Here is a 13,674-nt window from a genome sequence, read left to right on the forward strand (position 1 = left end):
CTATTTCTAGTATCCTTACCACTAATCTGGGCTTCTCACTGTTTTTATCCTGAAAGTGGAATCACAATCCATAAAAGTGACTTCAAAGTTTTGAAGCGATTTTTTTGGTAAAAAAAAAAAAATGCCTATTTTAGCCCTTGCTACTTGGCAAATATTTAAAAAATTACAAAATCAGATTATTTAAAGGAAAACTGTACAGTATTGCTTTTAGACATAAAATAATGATATTTTTGTATAACTATCAAAAATCCAACCATAAGTTATGTCCTGAAAAGACTATAACACATCTCCCTTACTTCCCTCCAACATGCCCTCTTAGACCAGGAACCTGATTTAATTTGGGACAGGGAAGAGGAATCTTTGGAAATGAGCACATTTTGCTTCCTTGAATTTTGACAACCAGAGGGGGAACGTTTTTCTTTTTTTTTTTTGTTTTGATTCTGACTGTCCTCCCACGACCTGTTTCACAAAAAAGGAAGATAGGATTTTTTTAGTAACCAAAAGTGTTGGCAAGAGGGAACCAGGAAAATAAATAACTGTATGGCTACTGCCACCTACAGTCTTACTGAAAAATGGCTTCGGGAGAAATAGCAGCAAAGCGTTAATTGAGTCTCAAATGTCCACCCAGAGGACACTACAATATAATGCAAAAGATTTAAAGTTGATTTAGGATTCACCTATTATCCTGAAATGTCTTTCTGAAGGAGATCTGAATCAGGTCCTGTTTGCCTAGCCTTCAGTATGTGATAGTTGATTTTTTTAAAAAATATTAATCAAGAATAATAGAATAGTTTGGGTTGGAAGTGGCCTTTAAATGTCATCTAGTCCAAATTTCCTGCAATAAATGGGGACATCTTCAACTAGATCATGCTCAAAGCCCTATCCAGCCTGGACTTGAATGCTTCCAGGGATAGAGCATCCACAATTTCTCTGGGCATCCTGTTCAGGGTCTCACCACACTCACATTAATGATTTTCTTCCTAATATCCAATCTAAGCCTACCCTCTGTCAGTTTAAAGCCATTCCTCCCACATTATGTGTGATTGAACTGCTTTAATAGACAGCAGATATGAAGAGGATTGAGTTGCTGCTGACACCATGGAGATGAATGCTCTTGTACAGGTGAGCAGATGTGAGGTGTGTCCCAAGAAGCATAAGGGTTCCAAAAAGTTTGAAAAGGGATTATGATCAACTCTGCAGTAGTTGTCTCTGATCTTCCTGACACTGGGAGAGCAAAAGGTTGAAGCAAGAGATGAACCAGAAGTACTCCTAATAGATCATGAAAAAAAACTTGCTTAGAGTGGGAATTTAAAGCTGTGCTCTTTGTTCAAGTGCCCTGTTACTGCCAGTAAAATACAGGGTTTTTTCTTCTCCCCCTGCTCCATTATCTTCAAGAGGGTGACAGCTAGATTCCAAAGGCTTTACTCCAAAAAAAAAAGGGCAGAAAATAGCATATCTTTTGGGAAACTCACTCATCTTTATGGAGAAGAAGATATTGAAAACCACTCAGACCAGCTGCCTTTTTTATTTTCCCCCTCATCCTCATCTTTAACCAGCCAACATGGTGCAGATGTGTTCAGGTGTTTGTGTCACCCTGCACTGGAAGTAACACATGCTCTTGGACTTATGTTTCATTGGTAATCTGCTACCAAATGTAACTTCTTGCAAAAACTTTTTATTAAGCACGTATTTAACACTCTGAGAGTTGTTTTTCAGGCTTTAGGCTACAGTAGTAGGATGCTTAATTCCATTTAATAGCAACATATAAAAAGTACATAGTTTTCTATTAATTATAGGAGCTCAAGCTTCACCTTTTTTAAAGTTTATTGTCACACTATAGCTTTCATTTCAGTATCTTAAACATAGTAATCAATCAAATCCAACTCACATGGACCTAACTGGTCTTTTAGTCTTGAATTTGTCACTGGGTTTGGACATTGATTACTTGTATATATATATATATATATATATATTCTTTGCAAAATGAAAAAAGCCTTACACATAATCCCAGCATACAAACTGGAAATCAGGACAATGTTGGCAGCAGCTGCTATGGCCATCATCTAAAAACACATGCTGCAGGTTTGTGGATAGAAGAAATTAATTAATTAATACTGGTAGCAACAGGTGAGGCACTGAACTGTCTTGTGGCTCTGGATTTGTTAGGAAGTCAGAAACTTAGAAAATGTTGTATTAGTTTTGTGGTGCTGCAGGAATGGATTCTATCCTCCTTTTATGGCAATGAAATAATCATTGTGGTTATATAGAGAAACACAGGGATGATTCTGTGAGGCTAATGTGCTACAGAAGGATTTGGATAGTTCAGCTCCTAACTCTGGGACAGTCTGTGTGACCTGGAGTGTGCAGCCCAAGGCCAATAAAAGGGCTTAGACATGGCTCCTGTTAGAGTTTAAGAAGTATGAGACACTTGAATTTCATTGCAGATTTGGTTTTTAATTTGTGTCCAATTATATAACCTGAGATAAAGTTGGTATTTCTCTCCCATGCTGCAGAATTGCCTTTTTAAATTGTGTAAGCTTTTCATTTAGGACTGTTTTTCACTAATATGTGAAGAGGCTAGTAGTAGCCCCATCTGAATGGACAGTAAGATAATGCAGAACAATCTGTAGGAGTAGTGATAGTAAACACACCCAGACACAGAAGAGAGTTAAGAGCTTTCTGTTCTCTGCTTGAAACATATTTATTTCACTGACAAGGAGTGAAGGGGGAACTAGACTGACATGCTTTTCTTGGAAAGGAAGGCATTACTGTTAAAAACCTTTTACAATTTTTGATGGTGTCTTAAGTGTCTAAGATCTCTTGTGTTTCTGTCAATTGACAAATGATTTCTAGAAGACAATGAAGCCAGGAATGCTTTTTGAATTCTTATGATGCCAAATGAATGAAAAATAATTTCAGGAGGCTGGATTTTGGTGTTTCATATTGTGCATAAGTCAGTGAGGACATTTTATTGCATCAGTTGAATCTAAAAAAAAGTCTTGCCCTTGCCATATCACTTTGTTTTCTCTGCTGAGTGAAAAAGTCACATAGATCTCGCAGAAAGCTTAAATCTCTGTTGTTTTTTTTTAAACATCCATTTAAGTCCTGCTTATTTTTAATGGTGTCTTCAGTGCTAGAAAGCTTTTGTGATTACTGGCAAGGCAGAGTGTGACTTGTTCCTGTAGCACTCTCTCAGACCCTGCCTCACTGAGACCAGCACATGTCAATGCCACATTGTTTCCTTTCCTCTGTAGATCATCACTGTGTCCTTTGAGTGGCAGTAGTTCTTGCCAAAATTGACAAATACAGTGTAACTTAATGACTTCTTATTTTGACATTTAGGAAGAATCAAATGGAATCAGACTTATAATACCACTGCATTTTATATTCTTCATTACACATATATTCTTCATTAGACATTTCAGGTAGAACTGTTAGACACCTGAAAATGGCACCTGCCACACCTTCCCTGTTACTGATGCAGCAAATATTTCACACTCAGATTCCATTGTCTTTAATTTTAATGTATTATAATTGTAATGAAGAAAACAAGGCTCAGAAGAGACCTTATCACTCTCTACAACTTCCTTAAAGAGATTGTAGCCAGGTGGGCATCAGTCTCTTCTCCCAGGAAACCAGTGACAGAATGAGAGGAAATGGCCTCACACTGTGCCAGAGGAGGTTCAGGCTGGACATCAGGAAGAAATGTTTTCACTGAAAGGGTGAAAAGGTCAGGCATTGGAACAGCCAGCCCAGGGGGGTGGTGGAATCACTGTCCCTGGAGGTGTGCTAGAAGTCACTAGACATGGCACTTTGTGCTCTGGTCTGGTTGACAGAGTGGCGATTGGTCAAAGGTTGGACTCCATGATTGCGAAGGTTTTTTCCAACCTTAATGATTCTATGATTCTGTGATAATAGGTTACAGGCTAGCAACCTTTTACAGAGGAGTGTGTGTTAATGCCATTCCCAGATTTACATTATAAAAAAGATTCTACTAAAGAGGAATTTTACTCCTTGAGCCCAGCTGAGTTACTTAGGAAAGAAAGTATGAGGTATTTCCCCTCTTTCATTGTGCTTCAAAACCTGAATTTGCTGTAAACCAGTGAAACGGTTGTAGCTTCACTATGATTAGTTTCATTGACTTAGATCAAGTAGAGAAGTCATAAAGAGTCTTCTCTCAGTGGCAAAGTTTTATGCAGACAACTGGGCTAATGTCAGATCCTTGATGACTATTTCATGCATCAATTGGCAGGAGTACTTAAACCAGGGCAGGGGCTGTGGGCTTACACTGAGGGCTTCCTCGATTTTCTTCATGTTCATTTTTAGGAGATAAATAACAGAATATAATTACTATAAGCTTGATACAACAGGAGCTTTGTACTTTTTTAAGAAACTCCAGAAATGTTGGACTAAATTTTACCATAAATAGGAATCTTCCAAAAGGGACCTTGCATTCATTTAGGAGACTCATGGTAGTCTACAGGCTTTTCTTTCTGGAAAGTTTTCTTGTATGTTTGTAAAACCTGTGACACATAAACCAAATCTTTCCATCTCAGGAGGGTGATTTAAGAAAAAAAAATCAAACTTATGACAAAAGTAGATATTCACAGCAGGGCTTCAGCTCATATCTCATTTATTTTATTTCCTGGGTGGGTGAAAGCCAAACACTTGAGGCATCCACTCACCCTCTGCAAGCTTTCACAGTAGGAGGTATTACCTGCAAACACTTCAGTAATGTCACAGTTCCAAGTGAATACCGGGAAGTGAGCAAGTAGTGGTACTAAGTTGTTAGTGGTGTTCTCTCTTTACAAAGGAGTGTTAGCACAGTGCTTGGACACAGGGCTCCTCTCTGAACTGCAGTCATCTGAATGTCTCCTAACTGAATGGCTGCAAGTGATCATATTTCTTAGGACTGTGTGTCTAATGGATAAAAAAGATATATTGTAAGTGTTCCTCTGGTATTGTGGAGTGATACAGTGATACTTGTTGGAAGTTAGAGCTGGACACAAATAAAGTAAACCAAAAGTGGTGCTGATTTATTTTCACAGGCTGTCTATAAACTGCAGTAGCTCACGTTGCTGTTTTGTGAGCAGCTCAGCACTCTGCTAAAGGGTAGGGTTTTTGAGGGCAAGATAAAGAGCAGGGCCAGGGGACTGCAGCTGTTATCTCATCATGCCTCCTTGTCAGCCAGAGCCCTCTGTGCCTGCTCACGATTGCTGCTGGTGGCTCTAAACACTGAGATCAGAATCTAGAGTCTCTATGGGATGACTCAGGTAAGAGTGTGCTGATGTTAGGGGGTATTTTTACATTGCAAGTGCAGCTGTGACTCAAATATGATTTTTGGGGTAGGAGCTGTCCTTGCTCTGTCCAGCTTTTAGCACAATGGGGTTGTAGTCTGGGGTTTACATTTTGCTATCAGAGGACAGCTTTAAGCAACCTGGTCTCATTGAAGGTGTCCCCACCCATGGCAGAGGGGTTGGAGCAAGATAAGCTTTAAGGACCCTCCCAACCCAAGCCATTCCATGCTTCTATGATGAATTTCTTATAGTTGGTAAAAAGGAAAAAAATGTGGGCATGCTGCCATGAGATGTGGAAGGTAAAGCACTTTCAGTCAGTAAAACAATGGTAAAATAAAAATAGCCTAAAAACACCCTCAGCAGAAATGATAATGATCCAAAGTATTTCCTATCTCCTAAGTGTTTTCCTTATTTCCAGCAAGTATAAAGAAGTGTCTTTCACCTAAAGTTTGCTAAAATCCCCAATGTGGTAAAAGCACTTGAGGATATTACTAGGGTTACCGTAAGGGAGTGGTAAACATGTTTTTGAGTGTTCTCTAATACATCTTGGAACACATGGTGTTACCACAATTAAAACATTAATCTTCAACCTTGCCTTTAAAGCATTACATCTAACTTTAAGGACAATCAAGATGTTTGAAACTGAATTCTCAGTGTTAGTTACTTGAATAATCCTTTCTCTGCAATATCTGTTGAATATTTATTCAAGAATCCCAAGCAATAAACTCTGAACCACAGTGATGACCATCAAAGGTTGGTGGGGTTTTTTTGGTAACAACTGAATTTTAAAATCTAGTCTATCTAGACGGAGACATTCTGCAAATGTCTTTGCCTAATTGGTTAATAAACTAGGAAGCTTGAAAAAATTTAAAATTTGCTAACATAGCCAAAGACTGGCTTAGCTGAAGTGAAGACCTTCCATGTTTTTAGGTAAAGCAGTTTCTTGAAAACTGCTTTGTGAACAGAAACCAAACTATTTCACTCACAGAAAGAAGAAGTTAGATATCTATGGCTGATTTGATTCAACTGTACTGTGTTTTGTAGGAAGCAGAAAGTAACACTGCTGGTATAAAAAAAAATGCAAAAATTCCTAGAGGGGTGAAAAAAGTGTGATGAATAAACAATAACACAAATAGTATTGCTCATAGGAGAGATATTTTCAGAGTATATTGCATAGACCTGGATTTGCAATTATGTTTGTAAACATCAGAAGTTGCTAAATACAGGTGTGCATGAGTTTGTTATTAAGAGCAAAGGTCTGATAGTCCAGTTTTCAATAGTTCTTAAAAATTGCATGTTTTGTTATGCTTCTATTACAAGCACATCAAACTAATCTTATAAATTAATTGATTGCATTTTTTATTACTTACGCTGTGCATTCACTTACAGTCTTTCTTTTAAGGTCAAGGTGATCAAAAGAGAGATCTGCTTGTCAAGAAGTGTCTTCCCAGTTCACATTTCAGAAAACCTTCTGTTGAAGACCACTGTTGGACAAGACAACTAGTTCAGTCATCAAACAGACTCACATTTGAACAGGTCGAAGAGTTCTAGTGGAGGAAGCTGTTTTTCTGACATCTTCCGAGTCAAACCATTAGTTTAACAAGCAGGCATAAAGTAGTGCTGCTTGTACCTTTCAGAGCATTCAGAAAGAAAATGGGAATGAAGAGACACTGGTCGTTCAAATACATGTTTAGGTAAAAAATAATGTAATATAATAGCATAAAATTTTTCCCCATGACCTCATGTGTTATCTCTGCTAATTTACTGGATTGTGAGGGTTCACTGTTCTTGAGGGTCTTGTACTAAAAACATTCTTTATGTTTGCATGTCAATCAACAAACTAAATACTTAGTGGATTCTCAGTCTAAACTTCTGAACTATCTCATAGCTATTTGATTGCATTTCCCAGCTGGGAAGACACAACAAAACTGTCCAGTTATTTAAGAAAAAAATACTTTGCTGTTTACTGTTTCAGCTGTTAAAGGAGCCAGCTGTGTGCCTCACAGCACATTAGGTTGTTTTGTTACTGAATTTCCTGTTCATTTCCAAAACTAGGTCAGGTTAGATGCATCTGAAACTTGAAAGTAAAAGGCTTCAGGGAGAGTATTGGTGATGGCAGAAAAAGAGATACAGGTCAAGCCCTCTCTTATTTCTGCTGCTACTTCACTGATGCTGCTTTCTAGGTTTAAGAACATGCATCTCTTTCCTTCCCCAGTTTAACGACTGGAAAGCTTTCTGGTCCTTTATAGCAGGACTAGAGGAAATTCAGACATTGGGATCCAGTATTCTAAATCTAGGGCAATGGCTTTAGCCGGATGATTTAAGGATCAATTCTTGAACTGGGAGAGATAGGTAATAAAGAAGCCAAGCCTCTAAGCTCTCTGGTAACAGTGACCCTCTTCAGTGAAGCAGTGAAATTGTTTGGAAAGCCTCTTACCAGTAATTGCAGCTGTTTTGTTGACTGCACAAAAGAACTGGTTTGTTCGTTCTGTCCTCTTGAGTCTCTACTGGTACTTAGCAATTGATCTGATAATATTTACTTTTAAGTAGCCATTCGGTAGTTAAGGGCAATATTGCTTGCAATATCTAGATATTGGGAAGAGGGAAAAAAAATAAAGTTTTATTGTGTTTGCAGACAAGTCCATTGTGATCCTATGATATAAACTCAGGAGCACAGCCTGACCCTTCAGGGTAGGAAGACAGTGCTGAGGTATGAAGTATATGGATTTCTCTCTCTTGCTGTAAATATAGAGAAGAAACATCTGAAACCTAACTTGGTGATCTGGTCCCTGATGCCTACATTCCTACGTGTTTTGGAGTTAGTTGCCTATTTTGTCAGCAACATGACACAGAAAAGTACTGTTCTATATATCTATATAATATATTGTTATAGTTAATTGTCATAGTCACTTACAAAAAAGCCTGAAAACACCCCCCCCCCCCAGAATGGTACTGCTCGGCAGCTAAATTTACACCAAGGTTTAATTTGAGTGCAGTTCAGTAATGACAGAATGGCTGATGACAGCATAAGAATGAACTGCTAAATTCTTATATAAGCCTGCAATGCTATATACCACAGTAGGTATCTCTGCTTGAAAATCCTGAAGCCAAACCTCAGGTCCAGTTCCTTTATACCTAGAAGGAATGATTTCTAAACTTAGGCATTCATAAAATGTGTCTGAAAGTTTTTATATTTATGCAACCTTTAAAGTATCTCCGAGTGATTGAGACATAATTGTGTCATAGGTGAGGCGGTTGTGACTTGGGAGCCTACATGGACAAGTCCTGGCATATCTTTACTGGCTTCTGGAATGAGGAACATAGCTTAAGGACACCTGAGAAATTGTAGACTGAGTCAGCTTGGGTTGTCAGTTTGGTCTCAGTGCCCTCAGCAGGAGCTGGAGGACTGAAACAGCAGCAAAAGAGAGGAGCTGATGAGGGTATACATTAGAAACCCTGTTTAAGCTGGAAAAGGATGCAGAAGAGGTGCCAGGAGAAGGAGATGGGCTGAAAAAAAATGGTGCTGGGAACAAGACTCGAGGAACCACATCACACTGTCTAATTTCTCAAGTAAATTCTCACAATAAAGTTGAAAAGCTTGATTTATAATGTGGAAATAATTTTCTTCTCCCCCAGAATTGCTGTTTGTGCAGAGAAGGCCACAACAGGGACAAGGCCTGTTTTCAGTTGTGCAAATAAATAAAAAAGTTTCAAATTGTCCTTTTAACAGCATGTTTCTTATAAAACATCCAGCACAGTCAGATTATATCACTAAAACAAATATACAGTCAGGCATAAAGCCAGAGGATCAGTTACAGTCTAGTTTGTCAAGAACAACAGTTCTTGTTTCGGAGCAGAGGGAACCAAAATACTCTAGCACTTGGAGACATGGTAATTAATGGCTCCTTAATAAGTACTTGGTGAAAGGCTGATGTACTGGGTGTTCCCTGTAAGTGACTGAAAGACACATTGTTGGTGTGGCAGAAACTCAGATCTGGGTCTGTAGCTGAATTCTTTCATTAGGTCCTTGGTTTCTTAGCAAATATGGTTGCCTTTGTGCCTCTACTTTAATGCTAGCACTTATGTGCATTCTTAACTGCGTCTGATATGGGATAAAATGGCAATGCAAAGGCCTTGTCTTCCCTGCCAATCCTTCCCCAAAGGGTTTTAAAAGTACATATTTTTTCACTAACACATTGGCATGAGTAACTCTTTGTGTGGTGTACATATGCTTTTAGAGTCCAGGTTGGGATGACATTCTTAAAATGAATCCTGTAGACTGCACTAAAAATAAACTAATGTTCCACTCTCATTTGAAGGCTTTCAGATCCTGGATTCTAATGTAACTTTGTAGTATGGTTATTCTCTAATTAAGGATAGCTTCTGTGGGTTAGAAAGTGTGCTATGCCTAACCCCAGTGTAAATGAGATGTATTAGCTCTTTGCCCAGCGAGTGTTAAGTAACTGTTTGCAGTGTATTTTTTAAAAAAGCCTATCTATATCTATTTGTTATCTATATTGTAAAAAAGAACAACTTTGCCAGAATGTACTTCATCTTTTCATTGTAAGGATAGACTTCATTAACTTCCAAACAAATTTGAAGTTTTATGAGTGAGCCCATCAGTGTTTGACAAACTCTGTCTTGAAAATACATCAAATATACATTGATAAAAGGCCTCCTTGATTGTTATAAGTTGTGACTTTAATTTGCATAGCTAAGGACAAATATTTCAAATCCTACCAATTTGTCTGTATTTACCCTGATTTCTTTTACATTTCGTCCTGTATACAATTCTGTGCCTTTAAAGTATCTGAAGAATAACAAACTCAGGTTGTACAAGTCAAGAAGTCCCATGCTTATACTGTTCTAAACCTCATGTATTTTTAACATTTGTGCAAAGTACATGTACAATTTTGGAAGAAAAGTATCCATGTTGATCTATATGAATTAAAAGGACAAAATTATTCTGCTTTCATAAACCTCAAAAATTTCAGGTAGGTGCAAATAATCTAGTGTGGTTCCAACCTAAGAAGTATAAAATGCTTCTCCTGACTGCAGTGTGCCATGTCATTACAGTGCCCATTTTCTATGGTAAAGCCCCACCCAAAAAGACAGAACTGCAGCTTGAGGTAGGATGACAGCGTCGTGATATTTTGGAACTGTGTGATGAGGGAGAGGGAGGGAAAAGGGAAAATAACTTGCCCTTCTGCTCTGTGTGCTGCTTGCAGAGGAATTCTCATCATTTAAACACAACAAACTGAAAACAAGCTCTGTGCAAGTAGAATGTCTTTAGCAGATTAAAGGGAGTCCTACCTTTTGGTACAGCACTAAAGCTGTAGGGTCACAGTTATTAAACAGTGGAAGCAGAACAGCCCTTGCAAGTCCAGAAGAAAGTGGAGGGATGGTATCTGATGTTGGAGGATGGAGAGGCTAGACTTCATTTGGAGGAAAAACAGTAGGTATACTGCTTCAAGCCAGATCTGAAGCTGCAGCTAAACCAGACAGCATGATTTGAGCACCTTGAATAATTTAGTGTGTCATGTGCCAGAAGATGATGAAGAGCTAAGGGACATCCTCTAAATTTTCTGGTAAATATTTGTCCATGCCTAATTTCCAATTAATTTTTCTTGTGGGTGTTCTAGTTTCTGAAAAATTGCCTGCAACTCCTGGCATTCAGCATAGTTTAGAGCAGTCTTTGGCTGTTCAAGGACAGAAGGGATTTAACACCTTTGTATCCTCTGTACCTTTCCATGCTTTCCATGAGCTTGGCTTTCTAACTTGCAGCCAAGTCTTCCTGTCTGATAACTGCCTGCTTGCTGGGAATGCTGCCAAATGCCAGCACCTGTCAGAGCAGGACACACTGCAGGGACAGGACCCCTGCTGTTGATCCACAGGGTGTTGGGATTCAGGGGTGGGGGCAGGCCGAGAAGACAGCTGTGAATCTCATACTCTTGGCAGGAGCTGAGCCATGTATTCTCTGACACTCTGGGTTTGCTCTAACAGGACTAAAAGGTAAATGCCCTAAAGAAGCAAGTCAATGCTTTAATCATATTGATGAAAATAAAACTGCAATGTAGTCATGAGCTTTTGCTTCATAAAAGGAATTTGATTTTGTACAACTTTATAGGAATCAAGTATTTTTTTAAGGTAACACCACACTGACTTTCTCAGGATAACCTCAGTTTCCTGCTCAGCAGCATGCTTGATTATCCCATCTCCTGCTGAGATTTGTCTCTGAGGTTCCTCTCCATCCTTTTGTCTTCTAACAGTCCTCTGAGACTGCTCTGCTCTCCAGATCCATGCCTGCTTGCTGTGTCTGTGCATCTGCGAGAAACGATGCAACTGATTTAGGCCTTACACAGCAGCTCTGTTGCTTTGTTATCTAAACAATTTTATTTCTCCTTACAAACTTCAAAGAAGAGAGTGAGTACCCTATCCTTGTACAGTCCTTTCCCTGTGAGATAAGCCACAAGATCCTGGCTCTTCATTAGATAGGAAGAGGGGTTTTTTTTTGTTTTAGTAATGCAAAGCCTTAGTTCTGTTCAGTGTTAAACATAGTTAGTACTTAGTCATATTAAATTAAAATAATGTGAATTCTGAAGTTTCAATTTAAGAATGTGAAACGGCTTTAAAACCAGAGCAATTGTTCATTTTTAAGAGTTAAGAAGAATAAGTATTTGTGGTAGCTTTCTGATGGAAGTTTATTTTGGATAAATCATTTGAGAGTGTTTCAGCTGTTTAACACAATCTTTCTTGAGTGTTGGCAGTTGTTTTCACATACTGGAGTATGGGAATGACTTCAGAGGAAACATTAAGTTATTTATTCCTTTAGTCTTGCAGCAGGAGATGAAGCTATTTCTCCTTCAGTATGGCATTATGATCACCCCCTATCTGCTTCCAGTTGATGTAATAGAACCTTATCCTTGCCAGGTATTTCATAAATCAAATCCTATCACTTCAATAAGAAAACCAAAAGGGAATTGTGTATGTGTACAGCTTTTGTCTGGCAACATTAAGTCACCATTTAATGTGGGTAATGTTAGGGCAGGTGTCAGTCATCACATTTTTCCATTATTTTGAAAAAAATAAAAACAGTGAAGCAACTTTCAGTTTAGAGTCCACTCGCCAGAAAACTCCATAATATATAGGTATGGAGAAGGAGCTGGAGACAAGTGACTCAGGAACAGTTGCCCTGGAATGGCCTCTGTAGTGTCCTGTCCTTTGGCTTTTATCAAAGGGGGTGGTGTAAGGCTCTAAGAACCACCTATTGCTCCAACTGCATCTTCCTCCGCCCCTTGTATTCCCAGGACAAGGAGGTTTTGTTCAAATTTCAAACACTCTCATATTACCAAGTCAAGTGAAGGACACAGAGGGGTGAGGTTTGCTTTATAAACAGTAAGAAAATAGCATGTCTGAGAAGATGGAAGCATTGAGAAGTGTTTGAGTACATAGTCACAATATGTATTGGCTGACACTGTGACAGAACCTCTTCTCCATAAATAAAGGTATGTATTCTCATCACTGAATTACTTATTTTACTGATGTTATTTTCAGTCAACCAAATGGCTAGAGGAAAATCCATTTTGAATTTATGCTGTACATTTAATAACTAAAAGATAAAGAAAGCATTATTATTCATCACAACAAAAATTTTAAACATTTCTGTAGAAACAACCCCTAGAATGCCATAAAATGCTCACAGGATGCAGCACGTGTGATGTTACATGGCATGTTAAAGGTTTAGGTCTTAAAAATTCCTAAGATGTCACATTTGCTAAAGTGTTGCTGTGCAAAACCTGTGTGTGTTGTTGGGTCTTGAGTGCTGTAGTATGGGATACTTTAGCAATATTGTTCAAAGTGCTAGAAGATATATCAATACACAGAAATGATTTTGTTCATAATAATGTTCTCTAGACATCAGAGCAGAGTAAGGTAGTACCTGATGCTGAGCTTACTAGGCCTGAGCTGTAATCACCTGCACTGGGCACTGCAGGAATAGATTGGTTCTGCTCTCTTAAATAGTTCAGTTTCTGACAGCTTCTGATGTTATCTCACTGTGTGAGATGGCTTCAGATTTCTCAAACACTGTGTAGGTGGTTAAGCCAGGACTTGGAATTGTTGTGTTTCTTACTATCATATGTATGTTGGCAATAACAAAAGCATGAAAAGATTAAAGTGCAGGAGCACATTTGCTGTCCTTTATTTAATGTTGGATTCTTCTGCCAATGTAATTAGAGATTCAGCACTCCCTTCCTGGCTCCTCCTTCCCCCACTAGTTCCTTGATGCTTTCCAAATACTCCCCTTCCTATTCCTTCTGGACTGTACAACAAAAAAATCATGTTTAAATGCTCTACCTCAGCTGGTCTTTGGGAGAAA

At 38.6% G+C, this 13,674-nt stretch overlaps 1 protein-coding gene and 1 long non-coding RNA gene across 2 annotated transcripts in view; one reads left to right on the forward strand and one right to left on the reverse strand.

Annotated features, from left to right (window-relative positions):
- Positions 1-6,788: 6,788 nt before the first annotated feature.
- LOC137472424 (uncharacterized) lies at positions 6,789-12,017 on the reverse strand. Its single transcript, XR_010998174.1, has 2 exons — positions 10,611-12,017; positions 6,789-7,883 (listed from the first exon to the last, which is right to left on the reverse strand). It is a non-coding gene; the product is annotated as an uncharacterized lncRNA (long non-coding RNA).
- A 141-nt stretch (positions 12,018-12,158) lies between these two features.
- Positions 12,159-13,674, forward strand: part of SLC39A8 (solute carrier family 39 member 8) — a 34,842-nt gene continuing 33,326 nt past the window's right edge. The window contains exon 1 of the mRNA XM_068187489.1: positions 12,159-12,227. Within this exon, the coding sequence (XP_068043590.1) occupies positions 12,174-12,227 (54 nt within the window). The 5' untranslated portion in view covers positions 12,159-12,173. The remainder of the gene's footprint in view (positions 12,228-13,674) is intronic.

The sequence above is a fragment of the Anomalospiza imberbis genome, chromosome 4 (genome assembly GCF_031753505.1).
Source record: "Anomalospiza imberbis isolate Cuckoo-Finch-1a 21T00152 chromosome 4, ASM3175350v1, whole genome shotgun sequence".
Classification (NCBI taxonomy): domain Eukaryota; kingdom Metazoa; phylum Chordata; class Aves; order Passeriformes; family Viduidae; genus Anomalospiza; species Anomalospiza imberbis.